This window comes from Doryrhamphus excisus, linkage group LG8 (assembly GCF_037039965.1).
Source record: "Doryrhamphus excisus strain RoL-2023G ecotype Guam linkage group LG8, RoL_Dexc_Guam_v1.1, whole genome shotgun sequence".
NCBI classification, from domain to species: domain Eukaryota; kingdom Metazoa; phylum Chordata; class Actinopteri; order Syngnathiformes; family Syngnathidae; genus Doryrhamphus; species Doryrhamphus excisus.
The window spans coordinates 7033126-7049983 of NC_136364.1; the positions used below are offsets into that span (position 1 = coordinate 7033126).

The 16858-nt window shown below is 42.3% G+C and overlaps 1 protein-coding gene across 5 annotated transcripts in view; it reads right to left on the minus strand.

Moving 5' to 3' along the window:
* Nucleotides 1-16858, minus strand: part of tenm4 (teneurin transmembrane protein 4) — a 163719-nt gene that overhangs the window by 22930 nt on the left and 123931 nt on the right. For all 5 annotated transcript variants that reach the window (XM_058080909.2, XM_058080904.2, XM_078792698.1 and 2 more), the window contains 3 exons: nt 14256-14488; nt 12306-12460; nt 7452-8329 (listed from right to left, as the gene is read on the minus strand). In XM_058080909.2, coding sequence (XP_057936892.2) covers nt 7452-8329; nt 12306-12460; nt 14256-14488 — 1266 coding nt within the window. The remainder of the gene's footprint in view (nt 1-7451; nt 8330-12305; nt 12461-14255; nt 14489-16858) is intronic.

Consider the following 16858-nt stretch of genomic DNA (forward strand, 5'->3'; position numbering starts at 1 on the left):
CACAATGAGTGAGAGATTACGGTACAGTATTTCTAATAAATATTTAGACCAAACTGATTCATCAATACACTCACAGAAGTGTGTGGTCATGTAGAGTACCATGATGCACCTCCCCTGGTATCCTCCAATTGTTTTAATGTAAATGGATGACACTTCTTCCTCATTGGGGCAAGGGTATGCTGGAACCCATCCCAGCTGGCACCCTGGACTGGTGGCCAGCCAATGGTAGGGAAGATATACTCACATTCATATCTATGGACCACAAAGAGTCACCAATGAAGCTAACATGCATGCTTTTGTGGGAGGAAAGCGGAGTACCCAGAGAGTACTCCACACGGAGATGCCCCCCAGAGACTCAAACCCTGATCTTCCACATCTCCTGACTGTGTGGCCATCATTCTAACCACAAGGCCACTGGTTGTAATGCTAAAAAAAGGTTGCATCGCGTCAAAAGCGCCGTCGCCTCCTCATCTCGTTAAGCCGCTCAAAGGTGCGGCCTAAAAACTTTATGACACCCGGCGTGGCGAGTGCTGGGGGGAAGGGGGGATTGTTTCATTTCGTTCAGACGGCACATCAGCGAGGAACAATTTGAGAGCTGTCACAGCGCCAGTGTTCCAGAATGGGCCGGAGCGAGCGCTACATCAGGACGAATGAAGACTTATCTGTGCGCTGAATACAGATTGAAAAGCCCTCTTTGGGTGCGCCGCCTGCCACAATAAAGCTCCTAATAAATGAGCCAGTGCTTGATTTCCTCAGCTCTGCCGGCTCAAATATCCAATACGCACAGGAAGAGTGGGAGAGGAATCATCTCCCATAGATAAACTTCATCTGAGACCACATGCACTCCTGACACCGGGATTCCCATTCTCACATGCCCTTCATGTCCTTCACTCGATGAAATACTGCACAAAATACTACATCATATGCAGTACTACATCATATACAACATGATATACACTACTACTACTACATGATATACTACACGATATACAGTACTACATTATATACATGGTACACTATATAATATGCAGTACTACATCATATACGACATGATATACACTACTACTACTACTACTTGATACACTACACAATATACATTACTACATGATATACATGGTATACTGTATGATATGCAGTACTATATGAAATACGACATGGTATACTACATGATATACAGTAATATTTGAGATACGATATGCTATACTACATGATATACCGTACTATATGATATACAGTACTACATGAAATACAACATGTATACTACATGATATACAGTAATATTTGAGATATGATATGCTATACTACATGATGTATCGTACTATATGATATACAGTACTACATGGTATACTACATGGTATACTACATAATATACAGTACTATATGAAATACTACATGATGTACAGTGCTACAAGATGTACTACATGATATACTATATGATATGCTGTACTACATGAAATACTACATGGTATACTACATGACATACAGTATTACTTGAAATACGACATGATATACAGCACTATGTGATATACAGTACTGCACGTAATACTACATGGTATACTATATGATATACAGCATTACTTTAAATACTGCGTGAAATACAACATGGTATACTACCTGTTAAACAGTACTATATTAAATACTACATTATATACCGTACTATATGATATACAGTACTACATGAAATACTACTACCTGGTATACTACATGATATACAGAATTACATGAACAACTACATGATATACTACATGAAATACAACATGATATACTACCTGATATATAGTACTATATGAAATACTACATGATATACTACATAAAATACTACATGATATGCAGTGCTACATGATGTACTACATGATATACTATATGATATGCAGTGCTACATGAAATACTACATGGTATACTACATGACATACAGTATTACTTGAAATACTACATGATATACAGTACTATATGATATACAGTACTGCATGAAATACAACATGGTATACTACCTGTTAAACAGTGCTATATTAAATACTACATAATATACTACATTATATACAATACTACATGGTACACTACATGATACTCTACATGGTATACAGTACTACATGAAATACTGCATGGTATACAGTACTAAATGAAATACTACATGAGATACAGTGCTACATGAAATACTACATGAAATACTCCATGGGAAAGTCAGTTTTCCACAAGGTATTCTTTTTTGTCTTTGTCACAGTGCTACACCTTGTCGTGTAAAACAAGAGGATCTGGGGCTGCATGAGTGTTTCCAGTGCTGGGGGAGGTGCGGTTGAGATGAATATAAAGGATCTTTTAGGAGTAATAGTAATAGTACTAGTTTATTCCAATTTCCCTGAGGAAATCCCAAAGGGATTAATAAAGTATTCTGTCTGTAGTGAAGGAGACAGGTTTAGGTCGCTGGTCACATGGTCACTGGTGGGTGTGTGCGGAAGTATAAAGGGCACACGCATGTCAGCCAGGAGACAGGAGAGAGAGGAAAGTCTCCTGGCCGTATTTTTGTTGACCGCTTTAGTACCAATCACATTTTGCCATCATACTTTTATGTCCTCAGTTTGCCACCCGGTCTCAACCAATAAATCGCACCAAGCTTTCTTTGTGTCTCTGTTGAGAATGGCACAAACACGAGGACCAAGCCCCACCCGCTCAGCGGCAAAAGTAAAAGGAGGCCGCAACAAATAGTGTATGAGCACCTCACTGGGAAGAGGAGAACCCTCCTTCCTCGCTAACACTCATACCTATGCACACTTGCGGAGAACACGCAAACTCCACACAGAGAAGCCCAAGCGGAGAATCGAACCCAGGCCTACATGCGAACCACCAACTTTAATATGGTATAAATATTTCATTCGAAAAAAACTCACCACATATTTAAATGAAAAAGCTCACAGGTCTCATATTGGTATTGTTGTGTTGTCTCCGCTCCGACAACGACTCGCGTTCTGTAGTCAACGGGGGCTTCACCTTCCCCTCGGATGCCCACAAGTCTGTTCATGTTGCATCACGTCTTTGTTGCAAGCCAGCGACATGACCTTTTGCTTACAAGGCAGGGGGTTGGAAAAAAACAAAAACAACAATAGACTGGACTCTACATCTCATCCCGCCAGCGTAGCGACTAATCGCTAATCCCAGTGCCCCGTGGAGTCATTCTTCATGTGGCAAGCGAAGACGTCGGGAATGAGGACATGAGGCTGAGGCATGCGGACCGTGTCTCTGGTTCGAACACGCTGCACTACAAGTTTGACCTGTACTCCATCACTCTGAATAATCCAGACAACGCATCCTTCACGCTGTTGACTCACTAACCGTGCAGTCTTTACTGAGTACGGCTGCTAAACAAATATAATGGCAAAATGAAGTCAAATCCAAATACAAGGCAGTCAGAAGACACATTCAAAGACTTCTACACTGGTCACTAGGTGTCAGTAATCTTGCTGTAATGACACAATTGCCACCACAGGAAGTATAGCACACAACAGGAAGTAAACAATAAGGAACTCTTCCGATTCTAACATGTGTGAGTCCATCTTATGTCTTATGTCTTGTCTTATGACAGGGGTCTCAAACTCAATTTACTTGGGGGCCACTGGAGCTAGGGTCTGGGTGAGACTGGGCCGCATCAGGTTTTCAAAAAAAAAAAACCCAAAAAAACGCATTTATTAAAAACAGAAAAATATACAAACTTTTTCAGTGCTTTGGTTCTGATTTTCTACAATAAAAGCGCTGATAAAACATTCGACTGATCTCAAATATCTTACTTTTCTGCACAAAATAAGATGAAAAATAAATAAACAAATAAACAAATCAAGAATAAAGAAAATCAATCAATCAGTAATAAATAAATATAATAATAATAATAATAAAACAGCAAATAAGAAAAACTTAAGAAACCACATATAGTTGGTGGGTAGACTAATTATTTTTTTCAGATTAAAATGAACAAAGCATTATTAGAAGCCCCCATGACAAAACACGACTATAGTCACATTTATACTCTTTTTATTTACAACATATTGCACAACTGCAGGGTCTTGTGACACATGCTAACTCGCAAACTAGAGATCTAGCGACCTAAACGGTAGCCTCCAAGTTATTTGCTTTAAACTTAAAAAAGCCAAAAACTTACCACTTCCACACAGATAGGGAGGATAACTATTAACAGATATTTAACCTTTAACATGAACATTAATTAAACGTGATAATTTTTTCTGGGTACATGATACCATACAGCATCCATATCAAACGTGTGCGGGCCGCACTAACATTAAACTTTCATATCAAGGCGGGGGTCTCAAACTAGTGTCCTGCGGGCCACATTTGGCCCGCGGGCCGCGTGTTTGACACCCCTGTCTTATGATGTCTACTATATTGGTTAATAGGAGTGTAAAGGTGACTATAGGGGTGTTATTTTATATAAAGAGGGCTCTAATAAAGTTCAAAAGCATATTTAGAAAGTAGTGAACAGGTTGATTATGTCTTTTTATGTCTGCTGTATTACGTAATAGGAGTCCAAGGGTGATATTTAGAAGGTTATAAACAGGTTTTCTTTGCATTCACTACCAAATATTCATTCATTCATTCATTCATTTATTTTCTACTGCTTATCCTCACAAGGGTCGCAAGGTGCTGGAACCTATCCCAGCTGTCTTCGGACAAGAGGCGGGGTACACCCTGGACTGGTGGCCAGCCAATCACAGGGCACATATAGACAAACAACCATTCACACTCACATTCATACCTATGGACAATTTGGAGTCGCCAATTAACCTAGCATGCAAGGTGGAATCGAACTCAGGTCTCCTAGCTGTGCACGCTAACCACTCGTCCGCCGTGCAGCCTCACTACCAAATACTCTTTTTATAACTATGGGATGGTACTTTTCAAGGCCGGGTGTGGAACCAATTAAGCCGTCAGATATAATACTACACTATGCATGTGTTCTTCTTTGTCTGATTGTTCTCAAGTTTGTGCCATTTTCTCCTCGTTGTTTTCACCATGGCTGCAGGATACGAGCACTCAAATGAATTAATTTTCACGTTTCGAGATTTTTAATTCCAACGGTGGCACATGACGGTTGGGGCGCATCCCCCGGGAGCCAGAGTGACCTTCAAAGCTAATTACAGAAGAAAAACACACGTCGTTATTGGCTGAGATGAAACATTGATGAGCCGCCTTCGTCTGTAATTCGTCAGGCGATACAACAACTGCTTTTTTTTGGTTTTTGTTTATTTTAAAGCAGCTGTGCATCCAATTAATGCCCTGTCCTCTTCCTGTTTTAGCACAATAAACGCTCCAGCTTTAATTGGCTGTGGGGTGGGGGAGGGGGGTGGTATTTAGTAGCGCTGTCCACCTTCAGGACCTCATTTTCTCACTTTTTCGTCCCAGCCAAGTCCGAGACGCGGAGGAAATCAAACACGGGTGATGAATGTCAAGCGCTATTAAAGCGAGCATCTGATTATGTACCCCAGCGTTCCTTCCTTCTATTCCCCCAGCGAGGCGGAACAGATGTCTGATCAACCCCGTCCGCTTAATTACACTTTTTGGAACGCCATTGCAGGCGGCACGGCGTCCCCCTGGCGCTGTCTATTAGGCTATGGGACAGATTGCCTGCTGGAAATGACGGGAACATAAAATCCCGCACATGAATGGGGCGTGCAGCGTGTGTGAGCATTTAGAAAAAAAACACCTTTGGCGAGAGAGCACTGTGGACGCTGCCAGGCCAACACGCTCGCTATCACGAGCAAGAGAGCAGCCGAGGAGCACGCTAGCACTAGTGCTAATCCTGTTTCATTTGATAAGAGAAACAGGATTACATCTGTACTTGCACCCACTTTCCTTTTGATTGACGTTCAGTGTCAGACGGGAGGTTGTGTCCTCTCATGTTAGCATGCCAAAGGACGTTAGTCAGACCGGCTAACCTCTGCTAACCTTAGCATTTACCCTTTATTGGCAAAATAGCAACACCACATGAGCGCAACATTGTCAAATCAGACAGTTGTGTGCTTCCAGGGCTGCACGGCGTTCGAGTGGTTAGCACGCAGACCTCACAGCTAGGAGACCAGGGTTCAATTCCACCCTCGGCCATCTCTGTGTGGAGTTTGCATGTTCTCCCCGTGCATGCGTGGGTTTTCTCCGGGTACTCCGGTTTCCTCCCACATTCCAAAAACATGCTAGGTTAATTGGCGACTCCAAATTGTCCATAGGTATGAATGTGAGTGTGAATGGTTGTTTGTCTATATGTGCCCTGTGATTGGCTGTCCACCAGTCCAGGGTGTACCCCGCCTCTCGCCCGAAGACAGCTGGGATAGGCTCCAGCAACCCCCATGACCTTTGTGAGAAAAAGCGGTAGAAAATGAATGAACGAATGTGTTCTTCCAATTGGCAAACAGGATTTTCGCTAGCTAGCTATGTATTTGTGGGGCCCAAACACCGCCATGCAAAGGCCCTCTTGAAATTATTGTGTTGGAACTTTCCTCACATTTTGGAGGGCTTAGCATTCATAAAAACTCACCAAACAGTGAAAAATTTGATATTTCAGTGGTAAATCTAAGAATGCATGTTCTAAAACAAACAGGAAGTCAGCCATTTTGGTTTTTTTTTCAACTAGTTCTCGGCACTTTGACCGAATGAAAATCACGGACACGACACAGACGGGCGACATTATATTGTGAAGGACTTTAGGCTGATCATTAAGATGTGGGCGGGGCATGACAATCAGAGTCAATCAGCTCAATCAGACATCAGACATATCCCACTAAAGTGCTAACAATAATAACTCAGTTCCAAAAGGTCAGATCTTCATCGTAATTGGCACATATGCTGAAGATGACACCTCAAAGCTTTACATAGCTCACTTCCTGAGTTCTTCTCAGCGCCATCCATACCAGCAGTAAAGTCTCCGACTTTCGGGAACCCTGAGTTGCGAAGGGGTACGAGGGCCCTGCTTGTAGCTTTAATTATGAATTACTACCTTTTATTGAGTATGTTGATTATGTAGCAAAACGCCTCAGAGCAATGATAGCACCGAAATGCTACGTTAGCTGTGTTAGGACCAACTCAACCCGTGGTCTTCTATTCTAACAGCTGCTAAATGAGTCTCAAGGACAGTTTACAATTCCGTACAAGCAATGGCAATGCCAGCGCTGGAGAGAGTGATTAGCTGCCAACAACGCTTTAGTGAAGTCTATTGATCTCTGAAGAGGAACTCTTTGGTTCCACCAAAAACCAACAGGGTGCACGGGTCCTAGCCAAGGTGGCCTTCATGCATCATGATGTGGATATGCCTTCAGATGTACACAACACAATATTCACAACAGAAGGTTAATTCATTCCAAACAGCTGCTACCAGCATAAACATAAGCAAAAATATGCTATATGAAAGATGCTCATGCAGTATTAAAATCATACACAATATTAAGAAAATGACTCACTCAAAGAAGGTGGTCCACCCATTCTCGTTGGTCTTGGTCGCCAGCAGTCCGGAGCTTCCGTGGTAAGTCATGACGGCCAGTTCTTGGCCCTGCGCCGTGACGCTCTTGAGAGCGTTATTGGTGCCGATGGTGAACCAGAAGGTCTGCCCGTCGGGCACCATGAGCCACAGAGGCATCCCTGTGGTGTCCCGGCGGATCGTCACCACATTCTTGTTCTTATCTGTGATGCTGCTCAGCTCGCCGGCGCCCGTGTAGGTGAGGTTGTACAAATGGTCCCCGGTGGTTAGGCTTTGCGTGAAAATGTGGCTGCCGTTGGCGTCAAAGAGGTAGAGCTCGTCTTTGATGGGGGAGGACACCTCGTACATGTTAAGGGGACTCAGGTAGGCTTTGTTCTTGCGCACGTAGCGAATGCGGATGTTGCCCAGATCTGCAATGTAAAGTTCTCCGTCCGGGCACACCGCCAAGGAGGAGGGTGCGTTAAGCTTAGCGTCTTTAGCATAGCCCTCATCGCCTGAGTAGCAATCGCAGTTGGCGTCGTTCTTACAATCGCAGCCGCTCGGTGCCCCCGCCACAAGGGAGATCTCACCATTGGTGGACACCTGCCGGACTCTGTTGATCTTTTTTTCATCTGATTCTGCTATATAGAGGACACCGGTGTGGGAAACGGCCAGCGTGTTGGCAGACTCCAGAGTGGCGTGGATGGCGACCTTGCTCATGAGGAAGTGGTCGATGCCCGGCACTTGGCAGTGCATGGGCCTGCCTGCTACGATGCGCACTTGGTGGTTCTCGGAGATCTGGAGAACGACGTTATTGTCCAGGACGTACAGAGAGTTGTCCAAGGGACTCACCGCCAGGTCGGTAGGCCACTCAAGGCGCACCTACACCAGAAAAACACAGAGACCATGAACATCTTGTCAACCCATCGCCATAACGATGACACAGCGTCAAGATGATTCTCTATGGAACAATGGATGGCAAGGCAGGACAGAACTGTCCTACGACCACAGAAGACCACAGAAACCCAAAAAGACCAATAATTTGAGGAGTTGGGACCAAGTCAAGACCAAAACCAGGTTAATGATGTTCCTGGTCTTGACTGATTTCTTGGTCTTAGTAGTCTGAGTCGCTTACGTTGGAGTCAGAGTAAGAGTAAAATCAATTCAAGAGACAAAATTGAGACCGGTCTTGAGATGAAGACTAAGGTTAGGAACAAAAAGGTTTCTTAATGACCCGGACATTTCCCTTTGACAGGATGACAGCCCCTTCAAAAAGTAGCTACATAAAAAATGGATGCTGTTGCTGCAGTTTGAAGAAAAAGGGTTATCTTATAATTTTTGTTTTTTTAAATCAACTAATCATCTGATAAGGACCAACAAATGTGTTCCAAGAGGAAAGAATGCCAAGACATGCTCTCTATGATCGCAGATGCTATCAATGGTGGCTGGAAAAGGGCAGCGTGACGACGGAAGAGGAGGTAATCCCAAAGATCTGATAAACACCTCAGGACTGGGAATGCTAGAGCAGACCTTCTTCAGGCTGTTATTCATTTGCTCCTAATAGGAGAGATTGCATGGGCCCTTGAGAAGACGTACACTGAGCAGATAAAACGCCTGGCTCGCCTCTGGCCTTGCCAAATTATCCAACATTGTTCCCAGCAAGGCATTTCTACACAGGCAGCATTGTACTCATCCAATCTGCACAGGAATTCTTCTTACCAATGTATCATTAAGTGGCATTTTTCAATTCAAGCAGCAGAATGGAGATTGATTAAAAGCTCTTTGTAAAGCACACAATCAAAGTGCTCATTGTTTTAGCAAACCGACTCAGACGAGTGCATTGATTCGAGCCGTTTATCTGACAAACGACGGCAACAACCGTCAAGACTCCATGCATACACCGCCATAACTGTGGCAAACTGCCTTCATGGCAATACAAACTTGTTTACAGGCCATACAAGAGAAAAAAAGAATCAAGTCTCATTCCTAATTTGACTAACTAAATTCACATTTATCTAACCATCCATCCATCCAACTATACACTTATTCAACACTAGCCGCTCTTTACGTACACAAAAGATGCTTTTCATATTTACAACCCAAATAAAAGGCAACAACTCACAATGGCTGGCAACCATCCAGGGTGTAACCTGCCTCTCGCCCAAAGCCAGCTGGGATTGGTTCCAGCACACCCGTCTGACCACACCCTCCAGCACACCCCCGCCATCCCTATGAGCCCAGTACCAATACCATTACCATTACAAATATCATTACCAATATCATGACTATGACTAATACCATGACCAATTTCATTACCATTTTAAACATGGACTTTCTTTATTGTCATTGCACAATAACACAGCAGTTAAATTGCCAACAAAATGTCGTTGCCTGGCTCCCGTGTAATAAATAATAAATAATAAATAATAAATAATAAATAATAAATAATAAATAATAAATAATAAATAATAAATAATAAATAATAAATAATAAATAATAAATAATAAATAATAAATAGATTACATCAAATATGAACAATGTACAACGTAAACATTACAATACCATTACCAATACTATTACCATTACCACTACCATTACCAATACATTACCATTTTATCATTATTACCATTGCCATTTTTGCTACCATTACAAATACCATTACCATGACCAATACATGAACAATTTCATGACAGTTACCATTTTCATTACCAATACATTACAATACAATTACCAGTACCATTACCAATACTATCACCATTGCCAGTATATTACCAATACTGTTACTAACACATTACCATTTTCATTGCCAATAACATTACCAGTATCAGTATCATTACCATTACAATTACAATACTATTACCAGTACCATTACCCTTACCAATACACCCTACACTAGTTTATTCTCCTAAAATGATCACATTTTTCTTGTAATATTTTGACTTTATTCTGGTAAAATCTTTTTTTTCCTGCAGTTTTTTTCATGTTCCATTGTTTCAACCTTTTCTTGTACGTTTTCTTCTTTGAATCTAACTTTTTTTTGGTAAGTGTTCCAAACATTATAACTTTGATATTTTGTCTTTTTTCATGAATATTGCAACGTTATGTTACTGAAAGGATGTCACTTTTCCTCGTTATAATGTGACGTCATTCTTGTTTTCTTCCTTTGACATTTTGCCTTCCAAATGAGTGCAGATTGTAACACACAACAAGGCAAGGCACGCTGAACCAGAAGCGTCTATTTGATTTCAGGCCACTGTGGAGTAGCAATCACTTGACTGCAGCGTGGAATGTCCTCATCTGAAGTGTCAACACGACGGAAGCTGCAAACACTCCTGAAATATGCGCCATCATCTCCTTCTAAGGCATGCTTTGCCTCCCGCTTCTAGTCTGAGCTCAACGGGGGGGCCGCCGAGAAGGTTTGTAAAGACTTCAAGCACAAAATGGAGAAGATTTCTTCAAAAAATGAAAATAAAAAACCTGGAGGAGCGGCTAAGAAAAAAATGAAAGCGTCCCAGGCAAGGTCAAGTGTTGCTCTCTGCTAAACACACTTTGTTGTCCTTCTTGCATGAAAACCATGCATGAGTAGAAGCTTTGACTGGAAGACACCATTTTATTTTACCCCCATCTCACATGCACGCTCCCTGCTGGGCTATCTTTCTACTGTGTGCATCAGGGTGTCCAAAGTACTGCACATTTTACACAAAATTTACAGTCTTTTTACTAAAATAAAGTCAAAATATCAAAGGTTGTAATTACAATACCATAACAGTATGAGAAAGTAAACTTCATTTTAGTAGCATAAAGTTGAAATATTAAAGAAATCTGACTTTTTTTCAGTCGTAATATGAAAATAAGTTGGATACTTTTGGAAAACGATGCTGTGGTTAACCTTAACCCACCACAGGGGGCAAGTTGAACCTAACCCACTACTGGGGGGCAAGTTCAAGCTGCCTTGGTGGAGGTCATCAAGGTCAACCCGGTTCCTATGTCAAAGTGGGGGGGCTTGTGAGAGTTTGAAAACGGATTAATATTTCATGGATGCTTTTTACTGTCTGAGTGTCCCACCCCCCCATCCCCGCAATCCAGCTCCAGCCGGGTCAGTCTGTGTCCTCGCTGAGGCGCTCGCCGTCTGTATGCCATGTTTGCACGCCTGAGGTGGGAGGAGGGGTTTGTGGAGCTTGGACAGCAGCGAGCATGAGGTCGTGAGAGGGGGAGGAGGGAGCTCCCCCGGGGGCGGCAAATGGGCATCTGGAGGATTTTCTTCTTGAGAAAATGTAATTTTACACGCTGTAAACGTCCGTAAAGCAGCGGCACACGCTCAGCTCGCCTGTCAGCCTCCTCCTCGGCCATCAGCCCTAATTCCACATGACACGCCAGTAAAGCTGCCTCATGAGCGCATTCCATTTCCAAAAAAGTAAACAAGTGGAGGTCCATGAAGGACCATGAAGGTCCATGAACCTCCCACAATTTGGGAAATTTACTGTCTATTAGTATTTCTACTTCTATATTCCAAAATGCTACAAACTGCAAGTGATGACTAGTAATACTGTAGCAGTGCTAGCAATGTAGCAGGAGGAAGTCAATAAGCAACACAACATGACCTCCCCATGGCGTCCTTGCCGGGGGGCGCATAGTGGTGTGGTCCATCCATATGTGCACGTGCATCAGTGAGCATGTGTGGTGCATGAGCCTACAGGGTTACAGGTCATCTGCATCACCCACCCCCCGCAGCTGTAAGGCGGCATGCCTACAGATGCATGCATGCATGGGTGGGTGGTGTTGGGGCTCAACAGCGCCTCCTGTGGAACCAGCTGGCTCTAAAGCCAAAGAGCTCATGTAATGGAGGGTTGGGAGTCACCTGAGAGATGTCCATGACGGCGTCACAGCTGAGGGGGCGGGCGGAGGTCAGGTCGTTGAAGCCCAGCAGCGTGGAGATGATGCCGTTCTGATCAATCCTGCGAATCATGGTGCCGTCCACAAAGAAGACGATGCCGTACTTGTCCACCGTGATGCCTGGAAGGAGAAAAAGTCCTGGATGAGCTGCTCTCACACCTTAAGATGTCGACAGGCCGACCTGGATCACCAAAAATTCACACTTCGCTTCTTCACGCCTCAACCAGGTCTTTGGCATCAATTCACCACAGAGATGGCCGAGGGTGGAATTGAACCCTTCTAGCTGTGAGGTCTGCGCGCTAACCACTCAAACGCCGTGCAGCCCCCAAATATTATTACATAAAAATATTAAATATTTCTTCTTATGTAATATTTCTACATTTTCTTTTTGTAATATTAAACCTTTATTCACATCATCTAACACCTTTATTACTATTATGACGTTATTCCACTATGACTTTATTCTCATAATATTCTGACTTTATTCCCATTGTGTTATGACTTTATTCCCACAATATTATGACTTCATTCTCATAATATTATGACCTTATTCTCAGAATTTTATGACTTTATTCCCCTTGTGTTATGACTTTATTCCCACCTTATTATGACTTTATTTCCATCATATTATGACTTTATTTCCAGTGTATTATAACTTTATTCTCATAATATTCTGACTTTATTCTCACCATATTCTGACTTTATTCCCATATTATGACTTTATTCCCATTGTGTTATGACTTTTTTCCCACCATATCGTGATTTTATTCCCATATTATGACTTTATTACCATCGTATTATGACTTTATTTCCATAAAATTCTCCCTTCTTTAGTTTCGCCTAATATTGCAGCTTTGAAAAGAAAATGGATATTTTCTTTCATACTTGATTGTTATGCTATCAGATGACATTATTCCTCTCATAAAATTCTACATTTTTTGTCTTCACATTTTGAAAGTATTGGTTGTATGGTTGTTGTTGTGGTTTATATATAATAATAAAAAAATGTATAATATATATAATATTATATAATAATAATATAATAATATATATAATAAAAATAATAAGAATAATAAAAAGCAAGTGGGGGCTGCAAAGGACATCCCTGATATTTACTGCATATTTTCAACTGTACTTCATAGAAATACTTCATGACTGTATTTCACGTGATACTGGTAGTGATACAGTATGTGTGTACTGTGTACTCTATTGTCTTGTGTACTACATACAGTCTTGCTGCTATTGGAACCTACACACATGCAGGGGATCAATACAGGTCAATGCTGATCAATCTGATTGAATATAAAGACAAAGTTGATGTAGTTTTTGAATGCAGAATGTGCAGTACATGTGTGTACGAGTGTATAGTGTGTGTAGATATTAAAGGCCTGTCACAATATTTTTGCGTGTGCGTCTGCAAAAAAAAACGTTGTTTTCAAAGAAAAACCCAGCGGAAGGCTTCCTTTCTTCTTCTTTGTTGTTGGCTGTTTTTTTGGCTTCTCGGTGAGCGTGATTTCAGTGCGTATGAATCACAATGTCATCCCGCAGGAGAAGAAAAAGCGTGTGATCAAATGACTAACTCTCCGTCCAAATATAGAAAAGGAGGAGAAAAGAGACGACACCGGGACCACGTGGCACTCATTTGGAAAAATGATCAAATGGAAGGAAGTGTTGGAAGGAGGTAAGCGAGATGCTTGCATAACGTTAGCTCTGTTCATCATATGAATCTTCACTGTACTCTTGTTCACCTGTAGGCATCCCGTAACATGAAAACAGCTCAGACCAGCCATCGTTTCAAACACTCCAATGCGTGTGACCAAATCAAGCGCTCCTTTTTTTGGAGGGCTCTACAATGGTAAAAATACTTCCTGTCGAACTGATCATCATACGGGATAAAGATGTTCTGCCCACTCACCTCTGGGGTTGGTGAGCGTGGCCTCCGTGGCCTTGCCCCCGTCCCCACAGCGGGCGTCGTCGTACGGGAGGCACTGGTCGCCGGTGCCCGCCACCAGCTCCAAGTTCTTAGCCACATCTTTCACCACGTTCAGAGACTTGACCTTAAAGACTTTGCGGCTGCTGGTGTCCGAGAGGTACACGGCGCCGCTGACGGGGCTGGTTGCCAGGTAGTACTTGTGGGCGGGGCTGTTGCTGTTGTTGAGGAGGCAGAGAGGAAACCAGTCAATGACGGCAAAAAGAAGAATCGATGCCATTCACATGGATGGAAAAGCCATTTCGGCTGTCAATCGGAGACAATTACACACTGAAGCAAAGACGAGAGGAAAAAAAAAATAAGATTAAACACGTCAAAGCAAAGACAGATTTCAAACGACAGCGGCGGAATAAACAATCCATGCTGCTTAGTTAGAAACCCTTCCTGTCAACTCAAGCAAGCCCTGATCCCTGCTACACTCTTCTTCATGTCTGGACCACATCTCCTCATCTCCACACCCTCAGCACCACACAGTGTCAAGGACACACACACACACAATTTCTTTTCAACACCACCAGACAAAGTGTCAAGGACCCATACACACACATGCAGTGCACTACGCTAATGAGGACAAGCTAACCTGAGGATTCCGCCACCATGCAAGTCTTGTTTTTCGACTTCGACAGCCAATCAAACCAATAATAGGGTTTGATGATATTTATAGGTTATCACATGGTGTGTCTGGTATCAGGCCAGGTATCATGCCCCCAAGTGTCAGTATCAGCCCGAGACCGAAGGTTAATCAAAAGACCATTTTGTTTCCAGAAAATGTTCAGTTTATTACATGTATTATATCTAAACAGTGTAAACACAATAATAGCAAAAATATTTCAACAATAATATTTTATCAACAGTCTTATCTTATCAATGTCTGAGTATTAAAGTTCCATTACTCAAGTTTGGGGGCGGCACGGCGGTCTAGTGGTTACCTCACAGCTAGGAGACCAGGGTTCAAATCCCACCCTCGGCCAACTCTCTTCTGTACTCTTCCGGGAGTACCCGTTTCCTCCCACATTCCAAAAACATGCTAGGTTAATTGGCGACTCCAAATTGTCCATAGGTATGAATGTGAGTGTGAATGGTTGTTTGTCTATATGTGCCCTGTGATTGGCTGGCGACCAGTCCAGGGTGTACCCCGCCTCTCGCCCGAAGACAGCTAGGATAGGGTCCAGCACCCCCTTGTGAGGAAAAGCGGTAGAAAATGAATGAATGAATGAATAATCAAGTTTGGGTTTTTCACGGGCACGATACCAGAGCAGCGCGCTCTGAGTGGACAGCTACGGGGGCTGATACTGGACATGGTTAAACTCTATATTTTATCAGTATCACTGCCCTGGGCTTTGACACAGTATCATTTCGGCCTTTTCCCGTATCATTCATGGGCGGTTTCTAGTGTACAGGGCCAATTAATACTGTAGTATGTGATAACATGCGATATCACGTGAAACCATGTGATATCAGGTATCATGCATGTTCATATCATGATGAATACATTTTTTTGCTAACGAGTGCTTGATGTTGAAGGGTCGATACTGTTGTGATTCTGTCGTGATAATTTCGCTATACTGTCATGATAGTGATACTGTCAGGATACGGTCACTCCTGCAGTTTATTGCTCATGTTTTGTTCCATAATATTTGAATGCTGCTAAAAATACATAATTTTTCCCAATAATATCAGGAGTTTATTCTCATAAAATAACAGCGTTTTCTTGTTACATTAAAACGTTTCTTTTTAATAAATGACCAATAGCGTGAACAGAGTCAGGTATGGCATAGAATACATAGTACTACTTTGAATACATCCTTTGAATGCCTTCTATTTGTATTTACTTCATTTAGCCATTTTAATGCTTGTCCATGTTTCCCAAAGGCAAAAAATTCATATCAAACGTGCATCAAAAGATACAGACTAATAACAACACTAACTAATAACTAACAGGTAACTAACATTCAAGGCCAAAAGGACATTTTTTCAAACCCGATTTCCGGTTTCCCATGAACACTTTTCATTATTAATCCAGACAATAATTTCATCTCCAAAAGGGGGGCGCTGCAAGAAACGTATGGGAAGCACTGCCTTAGCCTGTGCAATGTGATTTAAAAAAAAAGTGAGGGCTCTGATAATGCTAAAAAGTGTATTTAGAAGGTCGTAAACAGGTTTTTATGCTCTAACTACAAACATATTGGATACTATTTGATGTAAATGCATTTATCACGGTGGGGTGTGGAACCAAGGAAGCGCCATAAAGGAGGGATGATTGTGTGCCAAGCAGCAGAGTTTAGTCCTATGAGGTTGTGTGAAAGATAATGTGAGTTGCCAAGCGTCAGGCCTGATGAGCATGAAGCAGGAAGCTGTCAGCAGGATGTCATTCACACCGGATTAAAACATAATCTCAACTCTATCCTTGAGGCCACTTTCAGGACGCCAAATCTTGTCGTTCTTTTTTTTTTTTTTTTTGGGAATGCCACAACAAGAAAAGGCAGTGTTGTGATTGTCAACATAATTTCACATGACACTTGACCTTC